The sequence below is a fragment of the Ambystoma mexicanum genome, chromosome 1q (genome assembly GCF_040938575.1).
Source record: "Ambystoma mexicanum isolate Mex_15411 chromosome 1q, UKY_AmexF1_1, whole genome shotgun sequence".
NCBI classification, from domain to species: domain Eukaryota; kingdom Metazoa; phylum Chordata; class Amphibia; order Caudata; family Ambystomatidae; genus Ambystoma; species Ambystoma mexicanum.
In genome coordinates, this window is record NC_090922.1 from 628,910,251 (window position 1) to 628,929,068 (window position 18,818).

The following is an 18,818-nucleotide window of genomic DNA, read 5'->3' on the forward strand; positions in this document are numbered from 1 at the left end:
GGACAGCACAATGACGATCTGGGAGGCCCTTAAGGTGGTGGTCAGAGGTGCGGCAATGGGGAAGACGGGAGGACTCAGGAGGGAAACCCTAACACAACTGGATGCGTTAGAAAGGAAGATTGAGAGGGCCGAGAAACGGGCGGGGGAAAACAGAGGAGAGCAGGATGATCTTACCACCCTGCGGCAACAGTGCATGGTGACTTGGGAAAGACTAGGGCGCCTAGATTATGGGAAGTACATACAGAGGCTGCACGCAGAGGGGGATAAGCCCGGCAGGCTCCTGGCCTGGCTAACCAAACAGGAGGCCAAGCGGGAACCAATTAATGCAATCCGGGATAGTCAAGGGGAGGAGGTAAGGTCCCAGGAGGGTATAAACGAGGTGTTCTCGCAATTTTACGAGAAGCTGTACACAAAGGTCCAAGAGTGGGAGGAGGGGGACCTGGAGGATGCCTTCGCGGAAATCAGGCTCCCGCAACTCACCGAGGAGCAGGCCCAAATGCTGGATGCTCCCCTCACGGTGGAGGAACTGGCGGAAGTAATCACTCAACTGCCGACAGGGAAGATCCCGGGGCCGGATGGGCTACCGGGGGAATTCTATAAGAAGTACAGAGACAGTTTAGCCCCTAGATTGCTGGAAACATTGGAGGAGGCATATGAGACGGGGAGGCTCCCGAATAGCATGTTGGAATCCATTATAGTGCCAATACTTAAACCAGGGAAACCACCCCTCGAGTGCGGGTCGTATAGACCAATTTCCCTGATAAACCAGGACTCTAAGATCCTGACAGCGGCATTAGCTAACCGGCTCAAGAGAGTGATACCCACCCTGATCCACACTGACCAGACAGGGTATGTACCTGAACGGAACACGACATGGAATCTCCGGAGACTCCATTACGTCATTGATAGGACTAACCAAGTAGAGGGGGAGTGCGCAGTAGCTTCACTAGACGCGATAAAAGCGTGTGATTCGGTGAGCTGGGACTGGCTTTTGGGAGCACTCGCCCACTTTGGGATAGGGCAGGGGTTCCTTCGATGGATAAAGTTGCTCTACAAAGACCCGAGAGCAAGGGTCAAGACGGGTAGGCTTGTCTCCGGGGAATGGAGGATAGGGCGAGGTACGAAACAAGGGTGCCCGCTATCACCAATGCTATATATTCTAGCTTTGGAGCCATTCGCGGTGTTCCTAAGAATGGATTATAAGGATACGGGCATAGCGATTGACGGGGTGACACACCAGATATCGATCTACGCAGACGACATACTGCTCTACGTCCAGAACCCACGTGCCCACCTACGAGATTTACTTGAGGCACTAGGAGCATTTGGTAGACTATCGGGAATCACTGTTAACAGGGAGAAATCCTCACTGTTCCCCCTGGCGGGCCTGCGAAAAGTGCCACCAGATCAACTGCCGCACCTGGGCCTCACATGGACCCCGACCACCTTTAGATACCTGGGGGTGGACATTTACCATGATACCATGGACACACACATAGCCAACACGCAGGCGGCCCTGAACAAAATTGAGCACGCCTTGCAGTTCTGGAAGACCCTACCACTGGGGATGATAGGTCGAGCGGCCTTACTGAAGATGACGGTCCTGCCCCGGCTCCTATATTATTTTACCAATATCCCTTACAACATCCACGGAGCTTTCTTTAAACGCTTGCACACCTTGGTGAGGACCTTCCTGTGGGGAGGGGGGAGAAACAGGGTAGCACTGACTACACTACAGAGGAGCCACGAGTGGGGGGGCATCAAACTCCCAGACTTTTTGCATTACTTCCTAGCGGCACAACTCCAATTTGTAGTGAGATGGCTGGGGGAGGATATTTCCACTGACGCAATTCTTCTCCGACCAGCACTCAGGCAATATTACCTGAGGGAACTCCTGTGGATGCCAGCTGCCCAGGCTAGGGCTCTTCCTAACATGGCCCAGCTGGGCCGAACGCTATTGGAAAGAGCCTGGAAGACGCAAGGCATACAGGACCCCTGTTCGAGACAGATCCCCTTGGCAGGTCTGGTAGATACCCGCATAACAAGCCTGGCCACGTACAGGACACAATGGGAGGACAAGGGGGTAGCCCAAATAGGGGACCTGTGGCAAGAAGGACAGTGGGTCGGATTCCAGTCCCTGGTGGAGGAGCAGGAGGTGCACAAGGGCCAGTTCATCCTGTATAACAGCTTAGTACAAGCAATAAAGAAGAGGTGGGAAACCATGCCGGAGGAGGAGGCAGAGGATACTGGGGGTGCGCTGGATACCTGGTATGACATTTCTGAAGGAGGACACACCGTGTCCAGGCTCTACGAGCAACTACTGGGTTCCACTAATAGGAAGATACTGAACGTGCGGGCAAAGTGGGAAGAGGAGCTCCAGCAGCCCTTCCAGGATGGAAAATGGAATAGAACGCTCCAATACACGAAAAAAGTTTCTAGGAATGCCAGGTTCAGACAGCTGCAAATCTACATAGTCCATAGAGCATACCTAACTCCCAAAAGAATGACGAAGATAAGAAAAGGACAAACTCCCAGCTGCCCACGCTGTCGGGAAGAACAAGCAGACATGGTGCACATGTTCTGGTCGTGCCCCAAAATAACAGAGTTCTGGAATATGGTGAAGGATAAAGCGAGGGCGGCAGGACTCCATATGCAAGCCTGGTCACCTAGGTCTTATATATTGGGCCTGTTCCCGAGGGGGGACAGGCGGATGGCACACGTGGCAAAAATGAAAGACCTGATGACGATACTGGCGAAGCGCCGCATAGCAATGGCATGGAACACGAGGGAAGGACCCTCGACAGAGGAGACGGGGTGGAAAACAACAGGAGTGACTCAGACGACTCGGAAGGAGGACAGGCTGGCCCGCCTAAACACGGGGGCGGAACATAGACCAGAGGGAACACAGTGAGTGAGGAGGTGGTGGCCTGGCCGGGGCCGGAGCAAACAATGGACAATATAGACACAACTCCAAGGTGCCAACACATGCGCTCACGGACAAAGAGAGGCCACTCCCAGGAGAGAGAGAGGAGTGGCCGGGACGATGGTTTCTCTGTTATGAACTTAATAATCTTCGGCGAGTGGCCCATGGCGATAATGGACCACGGACATAAGCAATTGCCTTCAAGGGGGGGGAGGGAATGAGGGGAGTTGGGAATGCATTTTACCTCTTGTTGTAAAACCAATAAAAAGAAGTTAAAAAAAAAAATAATACTCGTGGAGGGGGCTCTCCTTGCGTCGCGGTCTTGGGGCATACCGCGACTGCATCAGGTAAGTGTGTGTAGCCTACTGTTGCGAAAGTGCGTGTAGATAGAGTAAAACAGTAGCTCAACCTGGTTGACCCAACGGGACCTCGGGCATCCGGCAGGCCTCGGGGCAGTGGTCAGCCTCCCCGCTCTTCCGGTGGGTGCTGCGCTGGTGGTTGGCGGACCTCCCGCTGTTGGTCTGGTGGAGGCCTTCGGTTCCTTCCCCCTGTTGTCACGGGGGGTCGACCAGTCTCCGTCTATGTTTTGTTCAGCCCAGCGCCAAGCCTCCTTGGAATCATTGAAATGGACTGTTGTCCCTTTATGGTAAATCTTGAGTTGCGCAGGGAAGAGCAGGCCATACTTCACCCCCACTGTTTGCAGTTGTTTTTTGAGGTGGTCGAAGGAGTGTCTCGCCTTTTGCACCTGCCTGGTGTAGTCGGGGGAAAAAGGCAATTTTGGAACCGTTGAATGTGACGGTGCCTTTTGCACGCGCATGTTGCAGTAGAGCATCGCGATCCCTGTAATTTAAGAATTTTGCAATTATCGTGCGTGGAGGTGCACCGGGTGGAGGTCTGCCTGTGGGCACTCTGTGTGCCCTCTCAATGGAGAAGAACTTGGAGAAGACGTCTGGCTCGTACAGGTCAGTCAGCCATTGTTCTAGAAAAAGTTCCATGCAGGAGCCTTCGGCCTTCTCAGCTATACCGAGTATACGCACGTTGTTACGCCTTGATCTGCCCTCTCCATCTTCAATTCTGTCCTCCAGTACCTTTAGTTTGGATGTTACGTTCTGGAGCTGCTGTTGCATATTGTGCATTCTATCCTCTGTGTTGGATATGCGATGTTCCGCTTCCCCGGTGCGTGCTGTTAGCATTTGAAGGTTGTGTCGGAGGAGGGACACATCCATGCTTATCCCGTCCATTTTCTGCTCCATTGAGGAGCGGGAATCGGCTATCGCGGCCATAATGTCCTTCAGTGAATTTCCCTGGTCCTTTTCCATCTTGTCTGCGGATTGCGGATGGGGGTCTGCCGCCAGGGGCGGTTGGATGGTATACTGATCTATCCTGCTTTGTGTGGAAAGTTGCCTCGTCTTGTCCTTCCCCATGGTACCGATATCACTAGCTGCGTATGGGGCTGCGTGCTTGGCCTGTCTTGCACGACGTCGCCTCCTGGAGCGGAGCTCGGGAGGGGGGGGGACACTAGCCTCCAGGAGCAGAGCCCGGGGGGGGGGGGGGGACCTCTCCCACGCTGTCCAGCAGCTCCGGCACCGTCCGTGGCTCACAGGTTTGCCTCACACGCAGGGTCGCACGGGAAGGGTGGCCCTCTCTCTCGAGTAGCAGTGCTGTCGGCGGGGGTTGCGGCGTCCCACGCGGGTCGATACGTGCTCCGCTCTCACCTCCGCACTGGTTCGCTATAGTCCGCCTGTTGGGAGGGACACCGCCCCGCCGGGACCACTCTCTTCCTCCGATGTCGACTGCGGAACAGTAACATGCTGGATTCCGATGTCAGGGCGTTCGTCCGTGCGCGCCGGCGGCCATTTTGGAAACTGGATGCCGATCGCCTCGAAACTTCTCATGGTTGTATTTCTTGGAATCGGCTGCGGTTTCCTCTGCTCTACGCCTCGTTTGTGCCCAAGGGTATCCGACACCCTCCGGGGTTATTATCAGCTCTTATGTTGTCGAATTTCAGGCTATTTTATCAGGATATTTGCTGCGGTCGCGGGAGCAGAGGAGACCTAAGTCTTTCTCATCCCGCAGCTAGCCAGGCCCCTCTAGAATATCACTTTCAATGGGAACCACATTTAGTTTTCAGTTGTCTAAGAAATGATTATGCAGATAGATACATATCTTTTTAACTTGAATAGTTCTACATTCCCTACACGTGTAAGACTTCACCTTATGTAAGTGGTCACCTGTACCCGCTTTCAATACTTTCTTACGATTCCTCCCTCTCTCTCCCTTTTCCTTCTGCAATCACAGGGTCCTGTTATCTACTGCCCTGACGAAGGCAGATCTTTTTGTCTGAGAAACTGAACTCATATGATCACACTGCCGAAACGCATGGTTATGAGAGGGGATTCAAGGTCTTTCACAGACAGGACCGTAAGCTTGTACCACGAATCACAACAGGTCCAACAACCAAAGGAACTTCCTTTGGTTTTCGGCTAGTTCCCCCTCTTGCGTTGGCAGACCCGATCCCAGATTAAGAATCGCTTTGACTCTGGAACACTAAGGAGGATCCATTTCCTTTCTGTATCTTAAACCAATCTTTTTGAACTTAAAACAGTGTCTGGGTTTAAGACAGCTTTCTTATTGAAAAAGGAAGCGAATAGATTTCACGTGCATATACCACAGGCTATGTGTTTCTTTTGCAAATAACGGCCAACCGAAGCCGGTGACCTCACTGTGTCTTGTGTTAATTATGTTTAAATATCTTGTATGATTATGCTCTTTTTTCAATCAATGACTTTATCACTCATTTCTACATTTCATACATTTTGTTCAATGTATACATTTCCATATACATGATCTCTCAAAGAAATGCATATGTTGATGTGCCTTTATGAGTCGGGCTTCACCGGTTGTTTATATTTGTTTTTTCTTTGATTGTCACATTGAATGCTCTTACATTATATGTTGTCCTAAATAAGATGTTATATATTTTTTCACATTTACGGCTGATATGGTGTCTTTTGTGAGGGAATGCAAATTTGATCTCTTGATCAAATTTGATCTCTTTGAATACAGATTGGACTAAGAAACTCTGTTTGAATTATTTAACCTCGTAACCAATCCTCCACGTAGCAGTCCCCCTCTTTTTTGTTCAGTGGTGGAACCACAGCAAGCTTAGTCGGCATTGGATCGGGAGGCGGAGAGACGCCAACCACTGGCATGCAGCCTTCCCTCGTTGATTCCGTCGCACAACGGCTCTGGGGTGTGTGCTTCAGGGTAGCGGTGTGTGTGTGCGCGCGTGCCGTTGTCGCCAGAGGCCTTCCTCATAGCAGTGCGCTGCAACTGCCTTTCGAGGCTGGGGACAGGCATGCAGTAATCACAGTGTTCCTCAGTAATGTCTTCAAGCTCTGAATCGGAGTCTCGGCTGCCTCAGCCTTTGTGATCTGATTTGAAGATCCCCTGCAGCGGTCTCCGACTACGCCATCATTGCCTGTGCGACCCACCAGTTAGTATGGCGCTTCGTGAGGGCTTTTGGCCTAAAGGGCTTGAATGATGCACAGAGGGATTCCAAGTGATCACGGGGAAAGCAGTGGTTACACATCCTATGTGTCTTTCCACAGGAACTTCCGATCGCATTTAGGGCAAAATATAAACAGAGTACGTTCCAGAATGAAAAGTGGACAAAGAGGCAGCAAGACAAAGGCAGTCGGGGCAGGGAATTGGGGAAGGCATTCTCTAGACAGAAAGGATAAATCCCTCCAGCTCTCTCTACTGGAAATCCGAAGCCAGGTGTAGGCCAAGGTCCGTTGTCGGAACGAACGTCTGTCTCGGTGTCCGGAATCTGGCATCGAGATGGCTCCAATAGTTAGCCATCGAGAAAGTGCGACCGGTAAACAGCAGTTGAAGTTAAAGGGAATTAACGCCAAAGTAGCTTTGCTACGGGACTCTGTGATAATACGACTATCCACGATGGAGGAAAAAAATAATCAGAGGGACCTCAACGTGTGAGATCATGGGTACGGGATACGTCAGACTAGGGATAGTATTACAAACACACCCTGTCGATGTCCCTTTTCAAACTATGAAAAACATCATGTGCAATACTGATTAATGCATGTGATTCTAAGCAGATCCACAAGCTTTGGAAATATATATATTGTGCAATGATTTAACTGAAGTAAAGTTTTTAATGATAGATTATCCAATTCCATGCTTATTGCCTGAATGGGGCAGCACGCCGGAAGTCCCAGTGCAGTTCTCCATCACCTGCCCTCCAACTGATCCAGCAAGTTAAATTTAGCCGTCATGCAAGTTTCTGTGCCATATAAAATACCTGGAGTAATACAGGTGTTGTATAGCTCAATTAAACCCAGCACAGACAGAAAAAAACACCTGTGGCACTGGTAAATTTCTTGGCAGCCAGAAATGTACTTGTGGCTCTGGCAGACACCTCACTTTCAACACTCGCCTCTCTGTTTTTGTTACTAACACCTAAATACTTGAAACTGCATATAATTTAAACTTTTTGTGAATTGATATACCACACACTTCTTTTCAATGTCTTAATGGTTTTGCTTACAACCATAATTTGGTTCTTGTTTCATTAACCAGTAAGCCATTTGTAATGCCATAATCAGCTAGTGCATTTAGTGAAAGTTGGGAGACTAATAGCAGTCTGATCCACTAGGACAATATCTTCCATGTATCCTAACCAGTGGACACTGTCCTGACCTACTTTTGGAAGAAAATTATCAGCAACAGTTAAAGCATCATGTACATTTGCTATGTACAAGTTGAAAATATATGAAGCAAGGACACAGCCTTGTTTTAATCCCTTGTTGGCCCTAATAGAATTAGAAAGTGTGTATGTGCAATGTGATTAATTGTAAAACTTTGAATAGAAAACGTTGGCTTGATTTCCACATTTCATTAGAAAGCCTTTAGAATGTTCTCAAAAACAATCTGTCATTAACTGTTAATTCATCTTTTACATACCAGAAACAGGTCCCCAACCATGGGTCAGGGATTCAAACCGTTGTTACTCTGAGTTGTCTTTCTTCCAAGTCAAGCCCCCGAGTTATCCTTCATGCCCGTAGTTGGTGGAAAGTGACATTGCTTGAATTAAGAGTCTGTTAGATTTGGTGCTAGCTGCTCTTCTAAAAAAGTAGTGCCTGCTTGGGGTTCTTTGCCCAGGTGATCCTTCTTGCTCCACAGCTCTGCATTTCCATACCTGGGAGTGGGACCCCTTTTTAGCAATGTACAGCTCCCAATCATCTGCTGCTGGCTCCAGGTCATTGTGCAAATGAAGTGTAGAATGCAATGGAGCATAGGAGACCAAAAATGGCACTCCCAGTTTCTACCTTTATGGAGCGCAATTAATACATTAGCGACCCGCTCCAGGACAGTCTTGGGATGAAGGACCTAAGAAAAACCACAAGCATAGGTATCCTGACTTTCAAGCCTTACGGGAGGAGGTGATATTGCAAAATAGGAGAAAGACAATTAAGTTTGAAGAAAATGAGCTGTAGACTTCCGAAAGCCATTGGTGTGAAGGAAAAAGGAAACTGAGGTATGGAGGCATTTACTGCTCAATATCAAATCCAGAGCCTATAACGTTGTGACAGAGCGGATAGGATGCTGCACCAGTGCCCCCTGGTGGATGTTTAAGCATTCCACAAGGGGGAAGCTAGGAGCACATACCTTTTCTTTCTTTTGGAAGGGATCGCACTTTGGGTTAATGAGACTATCAACAATCACCAACAATCCTGGGCAGGCCTGTCTTAACTGATAATCAGTCACAGCACTGGAAGCTCCACCATACGACCTATAGAAGTGTGAAAGGACCACACTGATGCACTGAAGTTTCCTTGCAAAGGAACACACCACAAAAGTGCTCCCCTTGGACATCTATGCTGTTAAGGAGAAAAAACCTTCAACCTCTCTGTAGTATTTTTAAACACAAAATCTAGATTTGCTGACAAGGCATTTTATACTTTGTTACACGGCCTTAGCCGAGATTCTAGTTACTGAAATGCACTGCATAACGCCCATGAGCATCGACGTGCATGGTCAAAGTCACACCACAAGACTGAGAAATTATTCTTAACCATTGTGCAGGGTAAATAAAATGCTTTGAAAACAAAACACTAAATAGACATACCTTTTTGGGCTTGGATAGTTATTACTCTTTGGAATTTTGGAGCTATAATCTTCACTGAGTTGAGATGTATTTCTGCAACGCTGCACACAGACCATCAACCCCAAAATGATGCACAGAACCAAAGCCACAACCAGAAAGCTTTGTCGATCTGAAACCTGAAACAAGAATTATTATAGGTTAAAGTCATTTGTTCAACTATGGCAAAGCTCAGCTGTCAATATTACTACACCATGCTTCATTTGCAGATTTACAAAATTCAAATCTAGCAGCAAGTTTACATTTGTAAAGTTAGCAAGGGTTGAAACACACCAATGTTTACGGACTTGAAAGGGGTGGCTCTGGAAAGGAGACAACTGGTTTATATATGGAACGAGATGGCTTTGGTGGGGGTGATGGCATATGACTGGCAGCCTCTAATACTATTGGTGTTTTACGATAACAAAAAGTTCACCTCCCCTGATCCCGTGATAATTAGCTACATCTTGGTGAAGATCAAGGCAGTCACATTAGTGTGCAGAACCGCTGTGCAGGCTACTCCTGGCGCAGCTCCATATTTAGTCTGACAGCGGCTTAAGTGCTTCAATAACATTAAAGGGAGAGGTTTGCGACTTGTTGGGGTGTCTGCCTTTGCATATTTTTCCATTGGGATGATTCAGGAGGTTCAGTTTTTTCCCCCCACCCACTCCCTCCTGCCACCCTGTTCACCAGACCCCCACTCTTTACCAATCCTTTCCTCAAGTTGTCCATAGTCCATAACCTGCACGTTTTTGATGGGAGTTTTTAGGAGAGATGGTCGCTTCAATTAGTTCCTTCTTCCTGAGAAAACCATTTGTCTAATTTGAAATGTGATTTATATCTTGCTGGTGTTGAAACTACTCAACAAATATATATAGATTTCTTTAAATCCTTAGACATAATGGTGGTGATTCCTTGCGTTAACTGAATTTTAATGTTACATCTGGGCTGCGAGGTTAATTTTTCAAGCGATATTTCAGAATCCAGTAGCAAATATACGTGTATATGTTTGACAAGGGCTTGCTTACCCTCTCGTTCTACCAGTGATCCATGCATGTTGTTTTACTGTTAGATTAGCAGTGTTATATACAACACAAACTCCAACATCAAATGTGAATATCTTGCCTTTCTCTCAAAATATTACACAAATATACACCATCACTTTAACAATTAACCATATGTGGATCATGTTTGACCTTTTCTACTTCATATTACACACACACACATTTTGCATTACAATTAAACTCATGTGACTAAAATATTTCAAAAGGTTTTCTCTGCCCAAAAGATTATTTACACATACAGTAGTGCCTGCATTATTTACTGGTAATCCTCATTACTACTAGCCCTACACTTTCTGGTCATTGTCCTTACAAAGTGAGAACTTGAGGTGGGTCCCACCTCAGAAGACAGGAACCCCTGTTGCTTTAAACATTTATGAACCCAGTTTAGCGCAAGTTGGAGTATAAAGAGGCTGGATTATCCAGAAAAATCCACATTATATAAAAGCATGCACATTCTGAGCCAGGGAGGGTGGGCAGGGGTTTAAGGGCTGATGAAGAGTAGGACTGGGCGTAATTATCCTTTATTAATAAAAAATCTAGGAATGACCCCACATCTATCCACACACATAGGAGTGCACTGCTTCCATAGCCATCAGTATGTTGCTGAATAGACAAATCACAATTATCAACCACCTGAAGGACCAGAATCCCCAAGGTGCAGACATTCACAAGACACCAAAGAACGTGTGAGCGCACAGGTATCTACTCAGGAAATATGACAAAGAGGAACATGCAGGTCAGGCATGCATAATGTAGATCTGACCTGCTTAACAAATGCACAAGGGGTTGTCTCTCAGAACAATCAGTAGCCAACAGTTGAAGACCTTGACTATTCTAATGCAAACAACATCTTAATGAATTCCCAATAAATCCTTTCAGCTAATACAGAGGGGTCTCCTGGTCATGAAGATATGTGAAACCCCATTCTACAGGCAGATTGGGAGGAACAATAGCACAAATGGCTTAAACAGAAAAAGCCTCAATTGTTCTCCGTTTGCTAGGAAGCAATAATAGTTTGGAATAGCATACATTACATGTACTACCTTTGAGGGGAATACAAGGAACAGACCACCAAATACACCCTCCTGCATGAAAGAAGAGACCAAGGGGGATCAATGATTAATAGAAAACGCCTAAAGCACATGGCTGCAACAGATTCATCATCTGCCAAACCACCTGAAGGCCTCAATGCCTTAACTGCAGTCACTTAGAGGGTGGACTGCAGGCCAACATAACCATCCCAACAGGACTGGAGCGGACTGAAAGAATTAGCTGAAAAATGCAGCACTCCACATGACATCCTACAGCACCAACAGGTACCCCAATGGCCGACTGTGGAATGGATTGTAGAATTACCAAGTTGGTTATAAGGGAATGTCGAACTTTGTAGCTTTATCTGGTCCACTTCCAGACAGATATCCACCTCCCCTGGAACATGAAGCACAAGAGTGGATGGAAGGATATGAGAAGATGAATTGACAGAACCCATTCGGACCTTCTTGCATCTGTTGCAAGAGGGGCATACATTTGTTAAGCTTAACATTTCAGTAGTGTGAGAAACCGAAGGGTACTCTCCCAAGTCGACCTCGGGAATCCTTTATTCAGGTGGCCAGGGAAGGGCTGGCGCTCTCAGATCCCAACCCTGGGGGTGGCCGAGTGAAGGAGGATCACCTGGGTAGGGGAACCCGGCGTTATGCACGGGGGAATGTCCCAGGTGAGGCGCAGTATTAGACCGGGGGAAAAGGAGAGGACGAAATCCTTGAGGCCTTTGTAGGCTGTATTACATCTGCCCCCCTTTCTCCCATTGAACCCCTCTTATTCAAAAGCCACAATCCCTCCACAATCCCTCCATGTCAAGTCCCATAGGAGTCCAAACCCTGCTGCCCTCAAAACCCACAACTCCCGGAATCCCTGTTTTTCTGTGTCTTACCCAAATACTCCCAATCACTCATGCACGTCCCGCTAGTCATTATTCTTTAAACTCTCAATTGACACTAACAAAATACTACTGTTTCCACAATTTCCCTGTTCGTTTCACGATAACAAATCCGGTCTTTCCCGTTTGTTTCCCAAACTCTGTAGACTATTCGTACACTCTAAACCCCCCTTCTTCCGACACAAACACCTTTCTACACTGTGAAGGACAACAGACTAACCGCCAAGCTATGTACCCAACATGTCCCAATACAATGGTCAGGCCCTTTCCTTTCCCCACAGGGATAAAAGGTGGAGCATGAGAGCACAGGACGAGCAAGGCAGACCGCACAACGTGAGAGCTAACTCAGCACGTTAGTTCAAGAGGAAGGGAAAGACGGCAAATACCGAGAGTGAGACAAGGGAAAAAGTAACCTTGTCCTTTCCTATCAAGGCCTGTGAAACCTCTGCAGACGAAAGCATAAGACCGCGAACAAAGACTAGCATGTGTTGCAGCAGATGTCGATGGTACACAAGACACTCCTCCACTGATAGCCAAGCCAGGGAGACACGCTTGTCTCTGTGGTACCAACCTTGACTCGAAGGAGAAGAAAGCCAAGCAGTTCCTCACAGCCAGTGAGTCAAGGGGGAGTCAATAAGAAACCGGGCTGTGTTGAACGAAAAGTGGCAAACCGCTCATTTGAACTTTGGAAAGCTTAAAGTAACTTTTTAGAAAGTGAGGGGAAAGCCTCTGTAATAGAAGCGTCCGGCACCATATGGGTACTCAAGCAGAAAACTCTGGGCGATTACCCGAAGGTAGAGACTACCATAACCAGAAGGCCTTGGGAAGAGGCAAAGAAAGGTCAAAGTGGTCTTTCAGGGGTCTTGTAAAATCCTCTGTACCATCGAAAGTCTTTGACCGACAAAGAACTGTGAAAGCTAAGGGAAGTGAATTCCACATGTTGAAAAGTAGCACATGAAATGTGTTTTGTGGAAATTAGCAAGAGTGAACCCAGGCGAGGGATGCTAATGAAAAGGGGCGAAGTCTAAAAATCCTGTGAGGAATTGTTGTTAAAAGTCAGCAAGAATGAACCCGGCAGAGGGAAGCCAACAACCAAGGGCAAAGCCCAATAAACTGTGTTTCTTAAAGTTAGCAAGAGTGAACCCGGCAGAGTGATGCAACGAAAAGGGGAGAGGCCTGGAGTCCCTATGAACAGTGTGTTGACAGAAGTGAACCAAATTGAGGAAAAGTCACACTGCATTGTTTGAAAAGACATAAGAATATGTGAAAGGAGGAAAGATTGCAAGACAAGGGAAAGTGAAGTGTCCTCGTTGTCATTTGGGGTCCGCCCGGCCGAAGGAGATCCAGAGGTTGAAAGTTATCACTCAAAGTTCGCTGAGAAGAGAAAGGAACTGTTTGGTTCATTTGTTGAATATGACTTGTGAGGGGTCTGCGCCCATAAAAGGGGGGCCCAGGGGAGAAGCCTTCACCCAAAGTATACATGGAATAGAACTTTGTGTTTGTTTGTTGAATGCATCAGACCCTCAAAGGCAAGAGACTTTTATTGAAAGGAGACTTAACCATCGAAGAACTAGAACCGGATAGCGGATACAGAACTGTTGGCTCGTGCTGAGAAGGCTCGAGTGTGTGCTTTGCTCCAAAGTCCCACCTTGTCCTGTGCTAGAATACGTGGCGAAGGGAGACCACTGGAAATCACATCCCGACTTACTATTTGTGAACACTTCTTTCTTTATTGAAAACTCTATCCCACACTCTTTCTGTAATTAGTTGTAAGGAATTGGCAATAGGTTTTTCTTAGCATAGGCCCTTTTATTTTGACACTGTTAGCCAAAGTTTGTATGCAGTACCGTGTGGGTACACTACAAACAGCTATGACTACAGGTATAGGAAACCCAACCTTTGGTATAAGCTTGCACGACATAGTTTTGGTAGCGTATTGAGCAGCCAGGCTTATCTCAATAGGGGAAATGTGAGCTGTAGTGGAGTTCCACAAAGATTCACAGTTACATGCATTCAAGTAAACTCGCACACTCAAGGTTTCTTGCATAAACAATTATTAATGTATTTATCAGTCAGTTATAAAGCTTTCTTCAGAAGGGAGCAATAGAATAGTAACACAAATATACTTCAATACTGTACACTGAGTTTCTGAATCAGACAAGACTCTTTTGGGATGGCCCACAGACACAACCTACACCCACAGGTGACTACTGTAACAACGATGCTGGGTACATTAATATCTTACTGTTGGCATTCAGAATACTCTTAAAAGTTGGTAAAAGGCAAAGGGTATTAGAACAACAAGAGACCACAAATATTCTTAAGCATGTAAGTACTTTTAGATATTCTTAGAATAGTCATTCAATTCAAGCCAAAGTCAATAGGCAAAAGTCTTGGGTAAGATGAAGCACTTCTGCTAAGTAAATGGAAAAGTCTTTGCACAAGTTCTTAGGAGTCTTTGATGAACACAAGCTGATTAACTTGTGAGTTGTGGAAGTTACAAGCACTTCTACAGTAAGAGGTAAGTTCTCTTAGACTTGTTTTACAGTACCCTGGTAAAGAAGAAAAGATGCAGCTGAGGACTTCTGTTCCTGTGCAGCTCTCACTGTTCCTGGGCCTCAGTCGTGGAGACAAGAGGGAGGAAAGTTGGGGGACTCCTGCAATGCACTGGGACTGTCAAAACCCGCAACCAGCAAACTTCACTTTCAGTGGCTGTTTCGCGTTTCAGCTATCGCAAATAGCAGCAACGCAGTTCCTGGCTGTCAAGGTGGACTGTCCTTGCCTCTGGGGTCCGACACTCTGCTGAGGGGGCTCAGGCTTGGTCAGTCCTGCTTCGTGGGAGTCCGGAGGATATTCCAAAAGCTTTAGGCCAGCTTAAAAGTAACACACACAAAATGGTGTCCCTCTCCTTGGCTATACGGTTTCCTGCAGCAACTCTGAGGAAATTCAACCATCTCCGAGATGGGTGTCCAGGTGGCTTACTTTGGAGTTGATTGGTCTCACCAACTTAACAGGAGTCGTCATCCTTGCAGGGGCGTCTGTCGATGCGAACTTGGCGTTTCGGCACTGCAGCAGGGCTTCACCGGGCAAACAAATGGTCCAGGAGTTGCAGCAGGTGTCCTCTTCAAGCTCTTCTTGCGTTCCTTCGTCCAGTGGTCGACTCTGGCGTCCAAGCCAAAAGACTCGCCTTTTATTCAGTTCTCTCCCATTCATTCCAGCCTAGATGTCACTCACCCAGCAGGGTGGCTGTCCTTGCCGGACAGTCAGCCAGCCAATCAACACAGAGGGCATTTGGGTCTCCTAGGAGACTAAGCACATGGAGTTGCAGGCACCTCCCTCACTTACTGCCTACCCCAGGCACTCTGGAGCCAGAGGCGGGTTTCACCCCAGAAACCCTGCCAAAGGCGAAATTAACAAAGAGACCAAACCTGGATTGGCGCGCAGAGAAAATCTCTAGAAGGACCTTTCCCCAAAGACATGGTGAAAAAAGAAGACCGGGCACCATTTTGTCAAAGATGGCTCTGTGCCATTTTGAAAAAGATGGCTCCCGCGGTTAGCTTTACCGGAGCTGTGAACAGCTGCGGTAAATGCAAACAATGATAGTTCAAAACGAAACCACTGCCACCAGCCATTCTGTGAAGAAAGGGTAACATAAAAATGTTACATTAACATCCAGACACGGGGGATACTAAGTAACCCCTCCAGCACTCTATTGTAAGATAGTGTGTGCTGGGTCTAGAAAGTTTCAATGGTAAGTAAGGGCAATTTCAGTTTACTGCTCATGGAAACAGTAGTTTATCCCAGAAAAGGTATTTAAACCTTGGGAAATCTGAAAGACTTCCCTGTGGCACTGCACTGAAGGTGCTATGTGACAATGTAAAAGATGATGCCTATGGAGTTCATCAGACTCCATAACCAAAAGAAACAAACACAGAAAACACAAAATTTAAAAGTTCAATTTCCCAAAGTTCAGCCAAAGAGCTGGAGGTCTCCAAGGTGGGAGGAATTTAGCGCTAAACTGAAAATTCTCCCTAACAGACACAACGCCACGAGGACTGCCTTATTTTCATTTGATGGTCAACGCTTGCTCCCATCTTAGATTTAGGTTAGGAATTTTTCCACCCTGCATTTACGGTTTAATAAACACCCTTGAACTGTGATCACTTGTGTCCGTCTTTACTGTTGCCACGATGAGTTCCTTACAGTAGGGATAGCATTTTCTCAAAGGACAAACCTTAACATGTTATCCAGAACCCTGAGAGAACACCCTCAACCTCTCTGCGCTGAGAAAAAACTTCTGGTTTGACCACAAACCACACCACAAGTGAGCTATGACAGAACTCTTCCAGAAGGACTACAGAGACTACAGCTTGGCCCATTGATTTACAAAGACCACAAAGGCACAGTAATCCTAAAAATGCAGCCTTCATCAACGTGGAGGCTTCTAAGGATAAGGCATAGAATTTTTTAAGTCTGACTGGTTGCTCCTCTAAAAGAAAGCCAAGACCTGAATGAGCACCCAGTCCTGGGAAGGGCCCACAGCAACTTCTGTTACTACCTAGCAGACCATGCAGTTGGAATAAACGTAAAGAAATAGCCTCCTACAAGGCTATGGAAGTTCCTTCGACTGAAATGACACCTTGTGGTCGACCACAATGTTTTAAAGCACCAACTCAAACCTATCTTTTCCCCCAGGTAATCTGGATGCGAGTCTTCCATCATGCTCAACATGGAGATCAAGTGCATTGATGCTTTAGTAGAGGCGATATGCAGTGCTTTACAAGTCCCAAATCTAAATACAGCACTTTCTGCCGGAAAAGGTGCAACAAGCAGCCAGATGAGAAGATAGAAGTAGATGGTTACCGTTCTGCATACTGGTGTGCCACACTCCCAGTGGGACAGGGACTCTTGTACAAACACATGAAGGTAATTACAGACAGAAAAAAGGAACCCAGAGAATGTAAACAGTGCACTGTAAATCTGAGATACCCGCTTATGGAAAGATACAAACACATGGAAACCTGTATTCAACAGCCATCTTTCCTTCCAAAAGAGGCTTAGACCAGGGGAGATCACAATCCCATAGTCAAAAGAAGAGCGAAAGACTTTTGATGGCATGACCGGGGAGAAAGACATCAATTTATCACGGAACTGAAATGAAGTGTAGTCAATCCTCCAGAAGGAAACAGACCTGAAAGCCTGTGGTACTCTTAGAATAGCCAGGAGTCTCAATACCTATGTGGTGGGGAAGGCACCAATCATGACGATTAATGAAAGCATGAGTTAATCCACTGAAGACAAGATGTGAACTAATCTCGCCAATGAATACCAATGAGTGAATGTCTACCAGTGGAAACAAAGGGGGAGGAGCACCAAGAAATTCCCCCTCCGTCCCCCCCAACCCACTTAGCCCAAGGCAGCAGAAAGGTTTCCAAAGAGTAGCCACGCAGGAAGATAGATATCAAATATGAGGAATCTGTGGGGGGAAGGAATCCATTAGAAGCAATTCTGGGGCAAAATAGACCATGTTTTCTTCTTTTTTATTATTAGTATTATACAGTTAAATTAATCGTTAAGTTTAGGCCAAAATGTTTGCAAATAAATTTCAAAATGTCTGAATGCGTGATTTGGCTGATTTTCGGCCGTTCGAAATTTCCAAATGGCCGAAAAGTTTGACCATAACGTCCAGCTCACTACAATATACAGTACAGTGAGCGGGTGTTGCGGGGGACACCCCTGCAGCTGTCCCGCAGTCATGAAAAAAAAAGGACCCTGTGGCGCACGTTCCCGATCACAAAAGTGAAAGGGAACAGGCGTTGCAGGGACACAGCGCGTCGGAATGAAATTATAAATTACTCACCATAGTGACTAAGTCCCCTTTCCTCCATACTCATACTGCATGGGCGTCCCTTCCAACAGACGGGAGACTAAACCTTTTTCACCAGAAAAAACCTTCTCCCCCTTTAAATTTAGAGGGGTGCAGCCCAGGGAGCATGCTCTGCACTGACTCCACCCTCCGGCGCCACACTTCAGTCTCCATTGACGTGTCGACAATAGATTTAACATTGCACAATGACACCATTATTATTAGGGGGGAGATTGGTGGGATGTATGGAGGAAAGGGGACTAAGTACTAAGAGTATGTTAGTCACTACGGTGAGTAACTTATAATTACTCTTACGTCCGGTCCCCTTTCCTCCATACTGCATGGGCGATTACAACTGAATGTTGCCCCAGGGTGGAGAAGAGACCCTCCTTAAGCAAATAGTTTCCTTAGAACCGCCTGTCCGAAAGCTGCATCAGATCTAGAGCCGGCATCCAAATAGCAATGCTTGCAGAAAGCCGAGGGAGTGGCCCAAGTGGCCGACCTGCTTATGACTTACCAAGGGACATGGCACTGGAATGCGATGGCCGTTGCATTGGCCCTAACTGCGTGGGTGTGCATGTTGGCCGGAAGCGGCTTGTGCTGGCCCTCGTACGCCTCCTTGATGGCCGAGAACATCCAGCGGGATATGGAGGCCTGATAGCGGGTCTTGAGCCTCCCAAAGTGACTAACAGGGCGTCCGATTTGCGGAAGCTCTTGGTCCTGTCCAAGTAAAATTTCAGAGCACGCCTGACATCCAGCCAGTGCAGCACACTCTGTGCTTCGTCCTTGGGATCGGCAAAGGACATAGGAAGGACTATTTCCTCGTTCAAGTGGAAAGCAGACAGCACCTTGGGCAGAAATGC

The 18,818-nt window shown here is 47.0% G+C and overlaps 1 protein-coding gene across 5 annotated transcripts in view; it reads right to left on the bottom strand.

Moving 5' to 3' along the window:
• Positions 1-18,818, bottom strand: part of SUCO (SUN domain containing ossification factor) — a 1,613,753-nt gene that overhangs the window by 395,388 nt on the left and 1,199,547 nt on the right. For all 5 annotated transcript variants that reach the window (XM_069641200.1, XM_069641197.1, XM_069641195.1 and 2 more), the window contains one exon: positions 9,075-9,229. In XM_069641200.1, coding sequence (XP_069497301.1) covers positions 9,075-9,229 — 155 coding nt within the window. The remainder of the gene's footprint in view (positions 1-9,074; positions 9,230-18,818) is intronic.